The sequence below is a fragment of the Plecotus auritus genome (genome assembly GCF_963455305.1).
Source record: "Plecotus auritus genome assembly, chromosome: 3".
NCBI classification, from domain to species: Eukaryota; Metazoa; Chordata; class Mammalia; order Chiroptera; family Vespertilionidae; genus Plecotus; species Plecotus auritus.
The window spans coordinates 188,412,093-188,431,259 of record NC_137772.1 but is presented as its reverse complement, the minus strand read 5'-3'; the positions used below and the strand labels follow the sequence as shown (position 1 = coordinate 188,431,259).

At 37.5% G+C, this 19,167-nt stretch overlaps 2 protein-coding genes across 2 annotated transcripts in view; one reads left to right on the top strand and one right to left on the bottom strand.

Moving 5' to 3' along the window:
• SINHCAF (SIN3-HDAC complex associated factor) overlaps positions 1-19,167 on the bottom strand; it is a 33,546-nt gene that overhangs the window by 5,617 nt on the left and 8,762 nt on the right. Inside the window, exons 2-5 of the mRNA XM_080660759.1 lie at positions 13,112-13,257; positions 11,479-11,578; positions 9,634-9,760; positions 1,050-1,200 (exon numbers count right to left, since the gene is read on the bottom strand). Of these exons, the coding sequence (XP_080516885.1) occupies positions 1,050-1,200; positions 9,634-9,760; positions 11,479-11,578; positions 13,112-13,239 (506 nt within the window). The 5' untranslated portion in view covers positions 13,240-13,257. The remainder of the gene's footprint in view (positions 1-1,049; positions 1,201-9,633; positions 9,761-11,478; positions 11,579-13,111; positions 13,258-19,167) is intronic.
• On the top strand, positions 6,558-6,890 carry LOC308243338 (guanine nucleotide-binding protein G(I)/G(S)/G(O) subunit gamma-5-like; the record flags this gene model as incomplete). The annotated part of the gene is made up of 1 exon (XM_080658651.1): positions 6,558-6,890. The coding sequence occupies one exon, from the start codon at positions 6,558-6,560 to the stop codon at positions 6,888-6,890; it is 333 nt and encodes a 110-aa protein (XP_080514777.1).

Below are 19,167 nucleotides of genomic sequence, written 5' to 3'. Positions count from 1 at the left end.
ATTTCAATATGGAGTCTCTTTATTCTGCCTGCTCTGTTGCAGAACGTTCATTATTGAGGGTCAACCTGGCATCCACTCTCAATTTTTTTCCTAGTCAAAAAGTCTTATGCCCTTATTTACAAAGATATTTTTGATACATGTATACAATTCTAGTTTGAGAGTCTTTAACTCTTGGGCCCCTGAAGAAAATAACCTATTGTTTTCTGGCTCCCTTCATTCACATGGAGAGCTCAGCTCTGTGTTTGTTGTTCGTCTGAAAGTAATATCTGTTTTCTCTCTGCTTAAAGGTCTGTTTTGTCTTTCGTGTTCTATAGTTTCACTATGATGTGTCTATGGGTAAATTTTCTTTACTCATAAGACAATTGCTTTTAATTTGTTAGTCTTCCTGAATCTGTGAACTAGAAAATCCTTAACCACTTTCTCTTTGAATATTTTTCTCTTTTCTAACCTATCATCTTCTTGACTTAGGAGTCCCACATTTACTTAATAGTGACCTGTTTATTCCTTATTAACTTGCCCACTTATCAATGTCATTTTTAAAGAATTTAAAAATATGTATTTCAAGCCCTTTTACTTTTTCCAGTGAATAAGTTGGTCAGAATGAATACCTAAGTCTACTCCATTACAGGGAAAATTCAGATTCCCTAACACAGTGGTCGGCTAACTCATTAGTCAACAGAGCCAAATATCAACAGTACAACGATTGAAATTTGAGAGCCAAATTTTTTAAACTTAAACTTCTTCTAACGCCACTTCTTCAAAATAGACTCGCCCAGGCCGTGGTATTTTGTGGAAGAGCCACACTCAAGGGGCCAAAGAGCCGCAGTTTGCCGACCACAGCCCTAACATGATTTTCATTTTAAGTCATTTTAAATAGAAAAAGAAAACACAAAATCCCAACCCTCAGCTCAATTCTTGCTTAATCCACCTCCAAGCATGTGTGCTAACAGCCATTTGCCGAATGTCATTTGATTGCTAAGGAAGGGGGAACCCGTTGCCTGTAATTAAGAAGACTTGTTGGTTAGAGCGGTATTTTCAATCGCATTTACCTTTTCCAATATGTGAGATCTAAAAAGGAGAAAACTGGCGTTCTGCTGGAGCCCGAAGCCACCTCTGTATCTGAGCCATCATCTGACTGGTTACTGTAACAAGGAGACTGAGCTGGGGAGGCACTTGAGGTGGTACTGTGAGCATCAGAATCTGCAGTAAAGAGAAAACAAATGTAATTTCATTATATGCGATTGCAACTAAACCTCAGCAAAAAAAATAAAAAATTTATTTTTCTAATCACTACTGATACTTGAAGATATTTCTACTGAAGTGTTTCTGAAAGAACACGAGAACTTAAGCTCCCAGGAAGGTAAGCGTAGACATACTTTGCCCTGTTCCTCCAGTTTTAATCAGCACAACTAAAAGCCCTGAACGTTACATAAAAAATGAACCTAAAGACTCGCAAGTTGGCAACAGCTAGAAAAGCTTGAGACCCAAGGAAGGTCATGATAGCAAGTTCCCTAGTTTTTATGAGCTTTCTTGCTGCCTCATAAATAGCCAACCCAGAAATACCTACGAATGCAGACAATTTTTTAAAAATACATTTCTTTATTGATTTTAGAGAGGAAAGAAGAGGGATAGAGAGATAGAAACATCAATGATGAGAGAGAATCACTGATCGGCTGCCTCCTGCACGCCCCCCCCCCCCCCCCTACTGGGGATCGAGCCCACAACCCTGTGCATGTGCCCTTGGCCGGAATCGAACCTGGGACCCTTCAGTCTGCAGGCTGACGCTCTATCCACTGAGCCAAACCAGCTAGGGCCAGACAATTTTTTTTTTAAGCCAACAAAAGCCTGCTCTCGCTATAACCAGAAGACCAGGAAACTTTTGTTAGATAATAACTGCTCTACTCCTGGCACACCACAGAAGAAAACGGGCCCAACCCCACCCACCTCAGCCAAGGCCAAGTGGGAAGCCTAGGTTTCCATCCTCACAAGACTGTTATGAGGCAGTCCAACATCTCCGCCAGGGTGTGTCAGAGGAAGCCTACTGAAGAGTCAGGACTTGCACTATGGCCCACCAGAAATAGGGTCCTCTCACCATGTGGGAGCCTCAGCTCCCCGCCACCTAGCTGCAATGGGGAGCTCCCACCTCAAATGTCAATGGAGACGGAGTGGAGAACTTGTGACACCACCTGGCAGTAACAAGGTGGCATTCCTCCCCAACATCCCCTGCTGGAGGAGTATATATATATATATATATATATATATATATATATATATATATAAAAGCCAGTTAAAACAAAGTTTTAATTAAGATCTAACCTCAAAACATAATTCTTAAATTCCAGGTTTCTATAAAAAATCATCTAATATCCAGTATCTGGAAGATCTCAAACTGAAAAGGCAAGTAGATGTTAACACCAAAATGACAGATGACAAAATTATTTGATGAAAATTTTAAAGTAAACCGTGACAAAAATGCTTCAACAAGCCATTAGGAACATGCTTGAAACAAATGAAAACAGAGCCTCAGCAAATACTAGGTCTGTTTAAAAAAGATGACGCTATAAAGAAAAACCAAGTGGAACTGAAATTTGAACAGAAAAAAATACAATAAATGAAAAAAAAAGCTAATTGGATGGGCTCAACAGCAGAATGTAGAGGACAGAGAAAACAATCAGTGAACTGGAAGAACAAACGACAGAAATTACCCAACCTGAACAACACAGAGAAAACAAACGAACAGAGCCTTAGAGACCTGTGGGACTCTAACAAAAAACCCAACATTCATGTCAGTGTGGTCCTCGAAGGAAGGAGAAAGAGGGCGGAGGTGAAAAAATACTCAAAGAAATATAATGGCTGAAAACTTGCCAAACTTGGCAACAGACATAAACCTATAGGTTCAAGAAGTTGAGCACACCCTAAACAGGATATACCCAAAGAAATCAAAGCCAAGACACATAATTAGCCTTCTGAAAACTAAAGACACAGAAAAATGACGTTACAATAGATCCCGATTTAATAAGTAATAAAGGCAATTCATCAGATATAAACTAAATATGATTTAGTATTTTTGCCCTCAGAAGATTTCATATAAATTTCCAAACTGGAAAGCAAATTGGTAGTCACTGTGCTATAAGGCATTATGCTGCTATTGTCACAAATAGGGTTGAGCCTACCACACATCTTACCTTTGAAGACTATCCCCCTCGAAGGCAGGGGAGGGTGAGAGGGTGAGTGGGTGGGAGGTAATCAACCAAAGACCTTGCATGCATATATGGATAGACAGTGGGGTGGTGAGGGCCTGGGGCGGGGGGTGGAGGGGTGGAGGGGAGAAAAAAGGTGACATATGTAATACTTTCAACAATAAAGATTTTATTAAATAAATAAAGGCTATCCCCCTCCCACAGGTGGGTAGAGCAATCCTTCAATTCAGAGGACCAATCAAATATTTATTAAGTATCTACTAGCCATCCAACCCTGTGTCATACTCTGCATGGAAAGAAATAGACTACAGAAAATGTTTTTGAATAGAGTTCAAAAGTGTTTTGTATTAACAAAAGTTTACATAAAATTAGGTAACTAAAACAAAGAAAGTACCATCGGTGCTCTAAAATGCTCATTCACTTCTAATATGTGAATAGTTTAACTTCATAAAAATGCTCACCCTGCCTGGCCAGTGTGGCTCAGTGGTTGAGCATCAACCTATGAATCAGGAGGTCACAATTCGATTCCTGGTCAAGGCATATGCCCAGGTTGCAGGCTTGATCCCCAGTGTGGGGCATGCAGGAGGCAGCTGATTAATGATTCTCTCTCATCATTGATGTTTCTATCTCTCTCTTCCTTTCCCTTCCTCTCTGAAATCAGTAAAAAGATATATTTAAATAAAAATACAAAAAAGAAAACTCACTATACTAGGAAGTGCTTAGTATCTATGAACCATTTGAAAGTGCAAATTATTTGACCATTTTCGACCTATAAAAATGGCAATTTCATATGGTTTACTCTAATACTTGTGATAGTAGGATACAACTTAATTATATACAAACACATTTTGTAAGAAAAACTCTCTTCTAGAATGTAGGTCTAGAAAGTCTTCAAAGAACTGCAATTTTTAAAAATTTTAAATAGGGTTTGGAAAGGCACAAAGGAGTAATTGGATAGCATGGCATGGCGTAGGTAGGTGCAATGAGCAAAACTGTGGAAGCAGAAACACTGTGCACGTGAAGGCATCTACTCAGTCCAAACATTCTTCTGAAATAGAACCTTCAAGGACTTGCTAGGGATTTTCAACTGTATTCTGTAGCAACCAGAAATCATTACAGATTTTAGAAAGAAGGATGACAAAAAATAGCTAACATTTAGAGAGGAATTTGTTGCATTTTTTAAAACCCTTTTTCATTATCCCCTTTTCTCTAATTAGGAAATTGTGGTTAAATCAACGTTAAGTGACACCGGGGTCACATATTTGTAGGTGTCAAGAACTGTAACTCAAATCCAGAGTTTCCAGCTTCAGGTCCAATGCCTTTGGAAAGAATGTCTCAGGAAGAGGAACGCAGGTCAGGTACAGGCAGGATGCACGGAAGCAAATACATTACTTGAGGCAAGGAAACCATTTAGAGGGTGATGTATAAAAATTCAGATATGTCAAAACTGTTTGGTATGCTGCATACAGGTGCTAGCAACTCACAATGCACCTGGGAAACTCTGTTTAAGTCTGAACCTCCAAAACCCACACACCTTTCCTTTTCAAAGGGACTTAATTTTCAGTTTCCAGCCCCAATCTAAAAATAACTGAACATATTCTCTAAGTAAGGCAGAAGTTAGTCACATATCACTTTCTCTATAATTAAACAAAGGAGCTAAGAATATATGTATGAATATAATCAATTTCTCTAACCACTGTCAAGTGGTATAATAAAATTACTATTTCACAAATGTTTATTAAAACATATACTGATGGTGGGAGTAGGTTAGAAGGGATCAACGGGGGAGCGGGAGACATCTTTAATATTTTCAACAATAAAGATTTTAAAAAAATAAGTGGAGAGATTTTAAACAATCAAACAAAAACATCTAGTGAGAATGGAGGGTAGAGTTAAAGTTAGGTTTTTTTTTCCCTTTTGGAGATAGCTGGTGAAGAAGGGAATATATATAATTAAAACATACATATTTAATGTTACCAAAATATTTTACTAGAAAGGTACTAACATATTTTAGCCAAAGATTAAACACAGAATAGGGCAAAATTAGGTCTACAGTTGTTCTTATGGAAAATAATACAATATTAAACTGTAAAAATATCCAAGGTCCCAAAAAGCAGTTATTTGTGTGATAATTTGGTATGCCCAAAGCCCCCCAGAGCAATGAAAATCTCATACACAGTAATTGAATTAACATGAATTTTGAATATCTAGACCATTGCTTACATGTTAATATTTTCTTGCATTTTTAACCCCACATGTCCAGGAGCTTGATTATTGGCTCTCTGGTTTTCATTCTTCAGTGAAGCATAGAGAACAAGCTGGGAAGTGAGGTGTTTGGGAAATCGTATGTGGCAGAGGTGGTGGGAAGAAGACAGTTGAGCTTTTTCCCACTGAGAAACTGCATTTTCTACCTTCCCAGGCAAAACAAATGGGTATTCTTTTCATACCATTTTCAACAGTACCTTAGGAAAGTCTTGTCATTTAACAAATATGTCATACACTTAGATTAATAAGAAAGGTTTTATAAAATAGTGTGACTAAAGAAAATGACTGTACCAAACCTAGCAAATTGCTGAAAATGTTAAGCGCCAGCATGTTCTAATTGGGACTCTAAATATAGCTCTTATTTCCTACTGGCTTAGAGTATTTGATGTAAAGAATGGAGTGCAATGATAATGATATATTCCCACTTGGTCATATAGGACCAGCTTCATACTCAATATATTCACTAATGACTCAAACATCTGGCTATTAATATACGCTAGTTGCCCCCCCCCCCCCCTTTTTTGGTTAACTGCCATGGGTCAAATGTCTCTTCTATACAATTGATTCATTTATTTTAATGGCTGCCTTTTAATTTTAGTCTTTTCTTGCTTGCTGCCACCCATCTATATATGTAATCAGTAGAAAACAAAATGTGACCATACTTTCTGGTGGAAAGACTTCATCTTAAAAGTGAAAATTTTGCAAGTTTGATTACTGATACAAACCATTGTGAATGGGTGAAATTGTTAAATGGATAACGTTGATAAAGTTTTCATGCACAGGCAAAATGTATTCACCACGTTTCTAGGTGGTAGTCTGCTTTTACTTTGTAATTTGTAGTCCTCAAAACACTTAAAGTCCATCCTTATACTTAGGTTATATAGGTCAGTCTTCTTTATTTATTTTTTCTAAATTCCATGTTAATGTCCAGCGGTAACATATACATACATGTATGTTATATATTGAGGCATCTCTACTATGTAGGCATGAAATAATTGCTCTTTTCGCCCTTCTAGCTCCCAAACTGTGAACACCTACACAGAATTCTGATGTAGCAGAAACTAAATAACATTTCTATAACCAAATCATTGCATGTTACTGCCGTTCAAAGTGTACCCTGGAGTTCCGAGCTCCGCCCCTCGCGTCGCTGCCCCGCCGTCTGGCCCCCATGGACCCGCGACCCGCTACCGACCAATCTGCCCGGCACTCTCGTGCACCATATCTGGTTCCTCCAGCGTCACCGCTATGAAGAAAGTGGTTCAACAGCTCCGGCTGGAGGCCGGGCTCAACCGCGTGAAGGTTTCCCAGGCAGCTGCAGGTTTGAAACAATTCTGTCTGCAGAATGCTCAACATGACCGCCTGCTGACTGGAGTATCTTCAAGTACCAATCCCTTCAGACCCCAGAAAGTTTGTTCCTTTTTGTAGTAAAATGAATTTTGAACGTGTTCTAAACCACTTTTCTTGAACCGGTGAATATTCAAAGAGAGCTAAATCTGAAACCTGTACAAAAAGCTTACCCTATAACATGTGCCATATTATACAAACTTCTGCTTTTGTCAGTCCTTACCTCTCTGAATTTTCATGAATTTCTATTTCACAAGAATGATTATTTTATATATACTGGCAGCAGCATACAAATAAAATACTTAGTATAAAAAAAAAAAAAAAGTATACCCTGTTCTGTTATATACTGTTTTTAGTGAAAGAATGTGTAGTCTTCCAGAACTACATTATGATCTTTGTCTGATCATAGTTTTTTTTCTTCATAATGACAAGGTAGTGTTTACTTACCGCAATATTATTATAACTAGATAAGTCACCTGTGACAGTATAAAGAAAGGAAGTGCTTTCTGAAAAGACTGGAGACATTCATTTAGAATTTTAAGTGGTAATCTTGGAATTCATTTGCCAATGCCAACCTATGGTCTCAAATATATAATTTTTTAAATTGATTTTTAGAGAGAGAGGGAGAGGGAGAGAGAAACATCAATATGAGAGCAGAACACCCCATATAGGCCCCCTGGAAGGGATCATCAAGCTACATCCTGGGCATGTGCCCTGACCAGGAATCAAACCAGCAACTCTTCAGTGCACAGGACAACTCCCAACCAACTGAGCCACACCGGCCAGCACTATGTAATTCTTAATATAGATGTTAAAATTGTATTTGTATGACTGGATAAATGTTGATTTCCCTAACTTGGTGCCAGTTTCAAAGGATAAGTCTCTTAGATACCATAATTAAATTTGTGTTTAAAGCTGATCCTAAGTTTTTTAATCTTAATTATTTTGGAGTATTGACTTAGAGACATTATCCTGTCCTTACGAAAACTCCAACAGGACATTCTGACATAGCATAATGATGGTGATGACAGGAAATGCATGTGAATGAAAGATTTACTTCTAATTTCAGTGTTTTTCAAAGCTCATTGTCACCCTTCCCTAGGAAGCCTCTTCAGACTTCTCTAATAGCACCCTAATATATATTATTATAGATTAGAAAAAGAAAATACAAAATTAATAAATACTAATACAAGAATAAACCTAAATTTTGCCCAACTCTGTAAACCATCAGAATAACTAAGGACTGGTAACACCTATTTACCCAAGAACACAAACTTAGCAGCAGATCTGGAAAGACTTTGGAGTTCTGGGATATTGGTTTTAGTGCCCCAGACAGCAGGATGGTATAGAAAGAGCACAAGGCTTTAAAGTTAGACAAACAGGAGGTCAAATTCATCTCTACCACTTACTAAGTGACCTGGGTCAAGGTTAAATTACCACTCCAATGCTAATCCCTGAAACAAAAATCATGGCGATAACTATGTATGTGAAGTGCTGGGTAGATACACCATAGTGCTCATGAGATGGTAGCTATCCTTCCTTTCTCAGTCTACCTGGATCAGTAGATTTAACTGTGTTTTCCCATTGTTTCAAAACAAGCATTGATTGATAATATTTTGTCTATTGATTTTTTTTTAATCCTGAAAACTCCAATACTGACCCACAACCCATATCTAAAATTCTAAAAAAGCTTTGAAAACGGAGAGTGTATTCCTAACCCATGTGGTCACTGTATCTGGCTTGACCCAAACTATAATTAAGGAGCCAAATCTGACTAGCCGCTAGTCAGTTGATTCCACTAACATGAACACTGTGTGAATAATCTATTCCATCTATGTGAATACCATTTCACTGCAGAAACACAAATGTGTTTGATTTAACAGCACTGCCTCAGACCTTCCCCCGCTAGAGGAGGTGATACAAATGTCACATAATAGCATTATATGCCCTGCATTTCCTTTTCAAAATTTTAAATCTAAATTCCTACATACAGAAGTACCACTATGGGTGCCCTACATGCAACAATGACTTCCTATACGAGTTTATGAACTGGGTATTAATTTGTCATTCCTTTGCGCTTCCATCACTCCACACAATACACACACACTCCTAAATTCCAAAGTACTGAGGCTGACTTCACCGCAGTAGGTGAGTTAGGATTTCTACTATTACTTTCCTGGGCTTTAGTCTCAGATCATCCACTAATTATTTACGTACCATTCTGCACATATTCAGGCCTCAATATCCTTATGCATAAAATGTCAGGTAAACAAGCTTGAAAAATGTATCTTCTAGAAAATTAAGATGTCAGTCAAGACAGCAAAGTGGCCTCAGCACAATATGAAGAAATGGCTGGTTTGTGAAAGAATTTTCATGACATCAAAATCAAGGACAGAGTTCCAAGATTCCACAGAAATGATCTCTCGCCCTGGCCGGTTTGGCTCAGTGGATAGAGCGTCGGCCTGCGGACTGAGGGGTCCCAGGTTCGATTCCGGTCAGGGGCATATACCTTGGTTGCGGGCACATCCCCAGTGGGGGGTGTGCAGGAGGCAGCTGATCGATGTTTCTCTCTCATCGATGTTTCTAGCTCTCTATCCCTCTCCCTTTCTCTCTGTGAAAATCAATAAAATATATTTAAAAATATATATATTAAAAAAAAAAAAAAGAAATGATCTCTACCAAGTCAACAATCCCCTTCCAACACTCTTTTTTTAAAAAAGCAATAAAAGGAAAAAATGATCCATATATAGCATATGCCACCTCTAGGCAAAAATAAAAACAAAACAACTATTCTTGAGTACTTGTGTTTCAGTTTCAAACTTACTATGACGTTTAAATTCCTTCTGTAGTTTGCTGATCTGGTTGCTTTTTATCCTGTTTCCAGATAGAGTTTTCACTTTCTTTGGTTTCAGTGTAGTCTTCAGACTGGGTCCTGCCCTTGCATCTACCACCTGGAAGAAAATACTGAATATTTAATACCATTTTAAAAATGACACCTCTGTATTCCTTTGGTTCAGACAAATGCCTATTTGAAGGAGCCCAATTTCAGAACCACAGTTTTCTATTAGAGTGTTTGAGAGTCCGTGTGAACCTTTTTTTTTTATCATTACATGAAATTTAAAAATAGTTTACTTCTAACCATTATGCTGTACACCTGAAATTAATATAAAATAATATTGAATGAAAACTGTAATTGAAAAGTAACATTTTAAAAATAAACAGAAATTACAGCATATCAAGGAAAAATAAAGAATAGTTTATATAGTGAGGGTTTGTTTTGTTTTTTTAAAGTAGGTAATAGTAGGAGTCTGGTGGACAAAGACTTTAAATAGATTTATATATGGTGAGAATGGCCCATGTAGGTTAAGAAAAATCAAATCTAACAACTATCATTTCTATAGGAGGTTTTGTAGTTTATAAAAAGCTTTCATATACTTTTGATTTCACCTTCACCACAAAGCAGTAAGGGGGATATTTTTGTTACTCCAAAAGAAAGAAAAATAGAAAGAGTGAAAGAAAACAAGAGAAATTAAATTATTTGCTTCACCTAGGCTAGTGAAAAGGGCAGGGTGAGTGGGAGGGGGACAAGACTCAAATCAAGGTGTTCAGACTTATGCTGTAAACTCTTTTCACCACCCACCCCTAACCCCTGAGGTCACTTAAATGGCGGCAATGGCATGTTCTCCCCCATCTAGCATGGACATGGGTTCAGCCAGTATGGTCCCATTTCTCATGCACTCACTCATATTTACTAGTTGCAGATTTCTACCCTTGTGATGAAAAGCTGCCATCACCTTCGAAAGCAAAATTTGGATCTCCTCCAGATGAGGCATTAAAGAAAAACTAGTTTTTTTTAATAAGTTAACAGACCCTCAGAAACCTACCATAATAATGTAAGTCACCAAAGGATAGTGTAAAGCAATTATAGGGGAAAAGGTAGAGAATAAATGACTGCCTGCTTAAAAACACAAATAAGTTGTATAAATGTCATAAATCTTCTGAAAGCTAGCAAACAGAAGCATTAACTAAGTCTCAGTGCTGTTCTGGTCATCAAATATATATTATGAAGAATTCTAGTGAAATTACAAAGTGAAAGGTCAGAAGAACACACATTTATACACCAGTTTGATCTCAACAAGATTTAAACATAGAGGGTAACAACAGCTTTCATCTAATTGAGTGATTACTATGTTATACTTTGTCTCATTCAGTTCTCACAACCGCTCTGAGACAGCTATTATCTTTATGCTCTACAAATAAATGTAACTTGCCAGAAATTCACAACTAGGAGGTGATAAATCCAGGCCTGATTAAAAACCCACAGGCTCATTAGTACCAACAGGAGTTAGGATAAATGTCATTCTGAGAGATGAAAAAAAGGCTCATCTGATTAACTCTAGGAATTTCTGGGTTAAACCTATAAATATGTGAAATGTATATTGTGAATTTCTGGGGGTAGTGGATACAGCCTTAGGGAAATGCCACACCAAGCTATTTTGCTTCCAAACAGAACAAAATGTAAAACAATTATATCTAAGTGGCAACTGTTTTTCTTTATTCTTTTCATACTTTTCCATCCTAGGAACATTATTACTTCCTACACAGTGGGGAAACTAATGTTACTTTAAATATAACAGGTATAATTGAGAAAGATGACAGATGCACTAACGTGATTCCAGTTTTTTTTGGATCCTGCTGGCAATTTCTTCCATCTTTTCACAAGCAGGACACAGGCATTACAGATGTCTCCTGAACGTGTCTCATGCAACCTGATAAGAAAACAACCAAGCCTTTATTGGTCTCCTTTACATTAAAGAATTCAAGCAAGTACATTCCTTTAAGAAAAGAAGTTCCTAGATGCTATTTCTAATCACCCGGGATGATCCAGTTCCACTGTTTCTGTAATATATTTAAGAAATATAATTAACTTCCAGATCCAATAAACCGAATTTTTATACGCTGCAAAATAATGTTTTAAAATTTAAGAATAGTAAAATTTAGACCCAGAAGAGATCCTGGTCACCAGGGGTTTAAACAATACTGTCTAATTAATCTTTCTTGAAATATGTATAGATGCTTCGTAAGCAACTAAATGCCATCCTTTAAAATAATGTGCGATGGCCCTGGCTGGGTGGCTCAGTTGGTTGAAGCGTTGTTCCATGCACCAGCAGATTGCAGGCTGAATTCCAGTCAGGGCATGTGCCTACGTTTCGGTTCGCATGTGGGTTGGGGCGAGTGCAGAAAGCAACCGATGTTTCTCTGTTTCTCTCTCTCTCTCTCTCTCTCTCTCTCTCTCTCTCAATAAAAACATGTCCTTGGGAGAGAATTAAAGGAAGAAAAAAAAAAGTAATAACAATAAAGGGAAAAAAATAATGTGTGATGGTATTCTAGTTTCACAACAAACAAAACCAGAGGCACTGTAATTTTTAAAAAGTTATTTATGTCTGCTAAGGGAGAAAAATCTATGAAACTAGTCACCAAGTTGTTACATCTCTGAGGAACTTCCATTTATTACGTTTGTCCTGTATTAAATACATCAGAAAAATAGTGGTAATATTTATTATGTACACAATTGGAAATGAAGACATTAATTAGGAGGAAAACGTAATTTAAAAAGGCAAGGTCAGTGAACCCTTTTTGACAACGCTGAAAATAAATACAAAGTCTAGGATTAATAATAAATAATCAACAAATGTTTTGATAAGAAAAAAAAAGTGGTGAAATTAATTTCTAACATGGGAACTAGTTCAACATTATGTATTTTATTTCATCCAAGGGTTTGTTGGGGAAGTAAATTCCACTTCATTAAGCAGTGGATTATTGTCAAAAGATAATAAGGAAAATTTATATAAAATAAATGCTAACATACCCTGACAGGTTTCAGGGCAGAACATTAAGTCTTATTACTATCCTCAGCAGGTTAGGTTAAAATATATTCCTATAATTTAGAAAAACAATATAAGTGACAGAAAACTACTGGAGGATAGATAGTATAAGAGAAAATAAGGGTAATTTTTTTAAATCTCTTTATACATACTGAAATTAATGAACAGAAAGGGTTTGTTTGGTTACAACTTTGAAGTGGATTCCAATTAATTCAGTAGTTCCTCATAATCTGAAAAAAGGTAGGCTGTCAGTATGTTAGATTGGTTTTAAGAGCAAGGGCCTTAAAACAGCCTAGATTAGAATATAAGTGATTTTTAAATATTAGCCACATTGCTCCAATCGCCTTGCTGGGAAATATTTCTGTATGCTGTGACCTATTTCACGCTAAGAATGATACAAACATCAGATGATCTTACCCAAAACAGCTCTGGAAATCCTTCTCATAGCGTTTACTGTCCGTGAATCGAGAACTGGAGGACTTAGCTCTGCAAATACAGCAGCCTTCTATACTTCGGTACATCTTTGGCTTGTGAAAACCAAACATCTTTTCTTCTAGACAAGTCTGTAAAGCCAAGGGAATTGACACAGCTTGGTGGAGGGCTATTAACAAGAAACCACTAAAGGAGAGAGAGCTCTCTGCTCCACCCCACCCCCAGCAACTTGGTGTTACATAGCCAAGCCAGAAAGCAGGGCTCTGGGGAAGACCTCTCGCATCTTCCTCCATTCTTGGCACTAGCATGACAAGGGTGTAAAACACACAGAACAGCTCAGCTATTAACAAGGCCTCTACCATCTCCTCCTACCTTCCTGGCAAAGACTCATTCTAAGAATAGGGGATGGGAAGCATTTTTTAAAAAATCAAGTTTTAAGTAGAAAATAGAACTCTGTCCACAATCCTATAAAACGATGGAATCAGACGCAATGAAGGGTGTGCCTTAACATTTAAGCTAAGGCACCACCCTTTATTTTGCACCTCTGCATTCGTGATTCCCCTCTGGGGAAGTTTTGAGCATTTACCATGACCACTAATTATTTGATACTAAGCATACAAGTAATGCATCAACACACACAACTTCTGCCCTATGGGAAACGAGAGGGGATTTCTTCTATGATAAATGGGAAGTCCTAAACAGGCAAGTTGGCCCTGAATTGAAACTACAGAAAGGAGGATGTAAAATTCACAAAAATCCAGTTAGACTATAAGAGCAATAATTTCATAAATCATGAAGATGAATTAAGAATAAGCTCACTGGTCTGCCTCTCAGTTGTTAAAGAGGTTTTGGAGCTTTTACCAGGTTCTATGCCTGAGCACAGTAATAGTGGGACTGAGGTGTTCAAGAAATGTAGAGTCATATAAACTGTGATTCCAATGATCAAAAAATCTTAACATCAAGCAAGGAAGGAAGAAATAGCTCTAGGGCTAGATGCAGCAAAAATGTAGCGGACAGTAAATGTGCACCTGAGAAGTAATTTAAAATATCCAAACCAAGGGCCAGCTTTACCAGAACATCTGGACAAAAAGAGATGATGAAAAGGCAATGAATTTCCATAGGAACTAAACCCCAATGGACAAGTCCAGAGGGTGTGGGTGTGTGTAAGAGACCAATTACAAATTATCACAAAAGCATCATAGAAAGTGTCAGTAATAGAGATTATTAATACCAATTAGATTTGTGCCCATAGTTTTGGGACTTATAACCACAGAACACCATCTTCCTTTTAAAGTTCTTTTAAAAATATATGTGTAAAACAAAAACTTCAGTATTTGTCTTTGAATATTCTCTTGCTTGACCCCATTCCATTCCAATTCTGGTTACTATACCAGAGCAAATATTTAAGGAAGTGATTCAGAGAAATAACCAAATATCCAGGCATTTTGTTTGTGTGTGCATGAAATTGAGGGGTTCTGAAATACAGACAGAGGCTAAGAAAATATTTTATTAGCAATTCATCAGCTAAACACTGGATCTTTCCTTTTAAGCAGAGACTACTGTTCATCAAAAGTTCATTAATGTTTTTGTTGGTGAGGGACACTGGGAGAGAAGGGAGATGGGATGGGGCAGAAGGCCCCTGAGTCATTTCAATAAGTCTAAATAGTTACTTCAATTTAAGAATTGTTAAAACAAGAAAACAAAATATTCTTACCTGATTAAATAGTTGTTAAATGAAATACTTTGGATTTTTATTGTTTTTTGGAGGGAAAAAATGAGGAAGGTGCTCTATACATAGCAGGTTAAAGGTGTAGTGAGGCCTGTGAAATAAGGCAGGTATTTTTCTTCAAACTAACAACCAGGCTTCATGATAAATGAAAACAAAATGCCCTCCTGGAGAAAACCATTGCTTTGGAAAAAAACAATGTCAAATGACACAGGATCATAGAAATGTTTTAAAAAGAAGTGCTAAGAAAGTGTAAGTTATTGCTTTAACTTGCATATTCCTGTTTTGCAGCAAAAATGAAACACAACTCTGATCCTCACACCAACCTGTGGGCTCTCAAAGTCCCCTAACCCTCCATTACCACCAAGAAGGTCAAAAGTCCACAAGTTCCTCTTACCGTTGCCAGCTCCATCAATAGCCCTAGGAAACTTCAGCCTCCCTTCTCAGCAAGGACAAAGGAAGTCCAGCAGAAAGGCCAGTTCATTCCATTAACACACAGACCAAATCCTATTACAAAAGACAGATTCCTATCTCTACCCTCACAATCCCCCGTCCTCCCACAAATAAACATGCCATCAAAACTGCACAGCATTCCGGTCATCTCCAATATATGAACTACCTTCACCGAGGCTGGATCTGACCAAGAAGCCAATCATCAGGCTGACAAGCTGTTAAGGAATGCAAGAGCTCTAGCCTTCTATACTGAGGAAACACTGAGGTTTCCTTTTCATCAGCTGCTCCAGTGAATGAATCGGTGTGTTCATTTCCAGTGATTCCTTTTGTCAGGGGGATCTCCACAAAACGTGCCCAATGGTTCCCCCCTGCAAGGTATTTCATTCTTCAGTTTGAAGAATCTTTTTCTTAAGACATCCGGGAACATAAAATAGCTTGATGTCTTCTGATTGGTAAACCTTTATGCAGCTCTGTGACCTTATGTTTTTACTGACAAAAATTCTTCTGTCTAAACATCTGAGGGGGATCTAAATCCTAGGGTTCACCCTCTTCTAGGAAGTGCTAAATTCAGTAAAAGTGCCAGACACGTGTCCTAATACAACAGACAAGTAGTGCAAGAACCTTTTAAAGGATGATTATTTAATAAACCCTTTAAAGCTTTTCTGAGTTTATTTCAGTACTTGAGAGGCACCTGGGAATCTGCAGTAAATACACAGGGGTTTCACTTCGGGCTTTGTTTACAGCAACCCTATTAAGTAATAGTTGGCTTTAACCACTATGAGCTTTAGGGAGCCCAGAGAGTAAATGAAAATTTTTCACAAAATCTATAGATGCACTAAAGCTTTTTTAAAAATTAAAAAAAAAAAAAACAAAACACCTACCTGATCTGTGGAAGGAAACCAAGCACACAAAATGGCTCTGAAACCAGGTTACTTTGTGTGTGTCTGTGTATGTATGCACACACCCAACAGATAGATGATAGATAGATAGATAGATAGATAGATACAGAGAGAGAGAGAGATGAGTGTGGTACAACTTGATTGTAAACTTGGGGTGTCTGTTATTTCAACGAACCTATAGTTCTTTAGAATACTTCTTTCCTAGTCCTGCATTTATGCAATATTAAATGATTCCTCCAGAATAATCTATTTTATTTGTTCAAATGGTACTGTCAGCTATTAAACTACTCATGACTTTTGCATCTTTCTCATAGCATCACGTCACTCAGCACTATGTTTTAATAGAAGGAAGCTAACACCATCTGCTTCCTAATTAATGAACAGTTACACATGAGAGTGGACCCCATACAATCTCACCCTTATGTGTGTGCTTAGGGAAAGCAGAAGAAAATTAAGGTTTGAGATAAAGCCAAAAATAAGGAAAGTCTTAAAAATGCTGATTAAAAACTGTCATTTGTCTTCTAAAATTCAGATAGTGATGATGAGTGCAAAACTCTGTAAACATACTAAAAGCCACTGAATTGTACTATTTTAGAGTAAATTTTATGTTATGGTATGTGAATTATTTCTCAATAAGCTTGTATTTAAAAATAAAAATAGACCGGGCTAGGAATTCTTCTGTCTTTATTCATCTTTGTAAACTCAGCATCTAGAATAGTGCCAGTCAGTAGATACTCAACTTTTTTGAAAAGCTGTCAGTTTTTTGAAGAACTTTCATTGACATTATTATTATTAATTTGGGGGGGGGGGGGGGGGCTACTGTCATCCAAAGAGCCACAGAATTTTACTATACTATAACAGTTAAAGACAAATCAGCCACACTAAAATTGCTGTTCTGTCCAATTTAGTTCAATCTCCCAAAGTTAAAAAGATTACATTTAATAGCTAAGTCAGAAAACACCTTATATTGACAATTAAAAGTGAATTTTTAAAATGTAACAATTAATTTGAAACATTTGTTTTGATTGATTTGTTGAGATTTCTTCCACTTTAAAGCTGTAATTTCATAAACATCTAATGACCAACTTAATGAAATGGGGAATGTAACCTTAGTGTTGAGACAGGAAAAGGTGTGGTGACCACTTGTATATCAAAGATACAAGAGAGACAATTTGAAACTAATCTAATGAGATTATGAAGCCAAAGATCAGGGTCAATGTCATAAGGTGAGTTTACTGATTGTAATATAACATAAATGAAAAAGAAAAGGAATCTTCACAGCAATAGCCATTACTGAAGGGGTATTATTCAAGGAAAAGTCTTGTGATAAATAACTCTAAGCTCAAAGATGATCTCTTATAAATTTTCAGCCTTAAAAAGAATGCAGCACACATCTACAACATGGGCAGGGAGGGAGGGAACTAGCCAAGATATTTTGTCCTGTGCAATAAGCAAGTTGACCAATAGTTATAAAGTATAATCCCATGGCATGTTTTTAAAATGAGATCTCAAACTTTAAAAACCTGACATTTAAAAATGGATTTTTAAAAACTGGTAGCTAGTGGTTGCCTCTGAGGGGTGCAAGAATGAAGGAAGTTTACTTTCACTTTACTCCCTTCTATATTGCTTTTTTTTTTTTAATACTGCCTTTTTAAATTCAAGAGTACCATGTCCCAAAACTTTAAGTTACCATCACACTTTGACTTAACTAAAGAGGAACCTGAAAAGGCTTCAACCAACTTCCTCAAAGACCCACAGATGAAGAGATACACATTAGGAAGTATATTAGGCAGGAGAGAATACAGAATAGACTAGTAAGATCAGAATAGACAGAGAGCAGAATGAGAAGGAAACTGCTGAGAAGAGACAAGTGAACGATTTGTCAAGTGGGAAGGAAGCAGCAGTGAAAAAAAGACAACTTAGAAGTGAAAGAGACTCATTAGAGTTGAACTTTAAATGACAGGATGATGGGAAAGGAAGAGAAATAAATATGAAAAAACACTGATCAAAAGCCATAAGAACCTTGAGTTGCTGTAATTGACAATGCTACCCTTGATATCATTTTAGTCTATGGTATTCTATCCTTAATCACATATACTGTAAGTACAAGACCCAGTAAACACTAACAGTGTAACTGGAGCAACACCTCACAAAGGGTCAAACAGGACTGCCACAGTGCTGTGTTCTCAAGCTGCTAGGCCACTTGGTTGCGGTATTCAACAAAGAGACATGTTTCGTCAGAGCTTAAGGAAAGCCATGGGGCAATCAAACACTATTGTTCCCTCTTACCTGCGCCTAGATACCGACCCACATGCCAGCATCAGTGGTTCTCAATTTATTTATTCTCTTTGAGGGACAAATTTAAGTTTCCCTGGAGGCAAACTTACACAGGGTGGTGAACCTTACTTGTTACCAACAGCCTCTCCAAACATGTACCCAGTCTTTGAAAAATTATGTGGTAAAATATGTATAACTGTGGCCGCCTATGGAACCCACACTTTGCAGAAGAGCCCAGAACTCATCCTACAGGAAAAGGGTCAAACTCAGAAATAAGTCTTCAGCTGAAACAACCTAAGTTTCAAAACTCATTTTTAAAGATCAGTTTATTGTTTTTTGTGGTTGTTTTTTTTTTTTAGAGAGAGGAAGGGAGAAGAGAGAAATATTGATGGGCCGAATCCTGCCCACCCCACAATGGGACGGAGCCCTGACTAGGAATCAAATCAGCAACCTCTCAGTGCAAGGAACCACAGTGCCCAACCAACTGAGCCACACTGGCCAGGGCTCGATATAAAAATTAAAAAAAAAATTACAAATCCACCCTGGCCAGTGTGGCTCAGTTGGTTGGAGTGTGGTCCCATACACCAAAAGGTAGTGGGTTTGATCCCTGGTCTTGGCGCATGTGGGAGACAACCAATGGATGTTTCTCACATCAATGTTTCTCTCTCACATCAATGTTCCTCTCT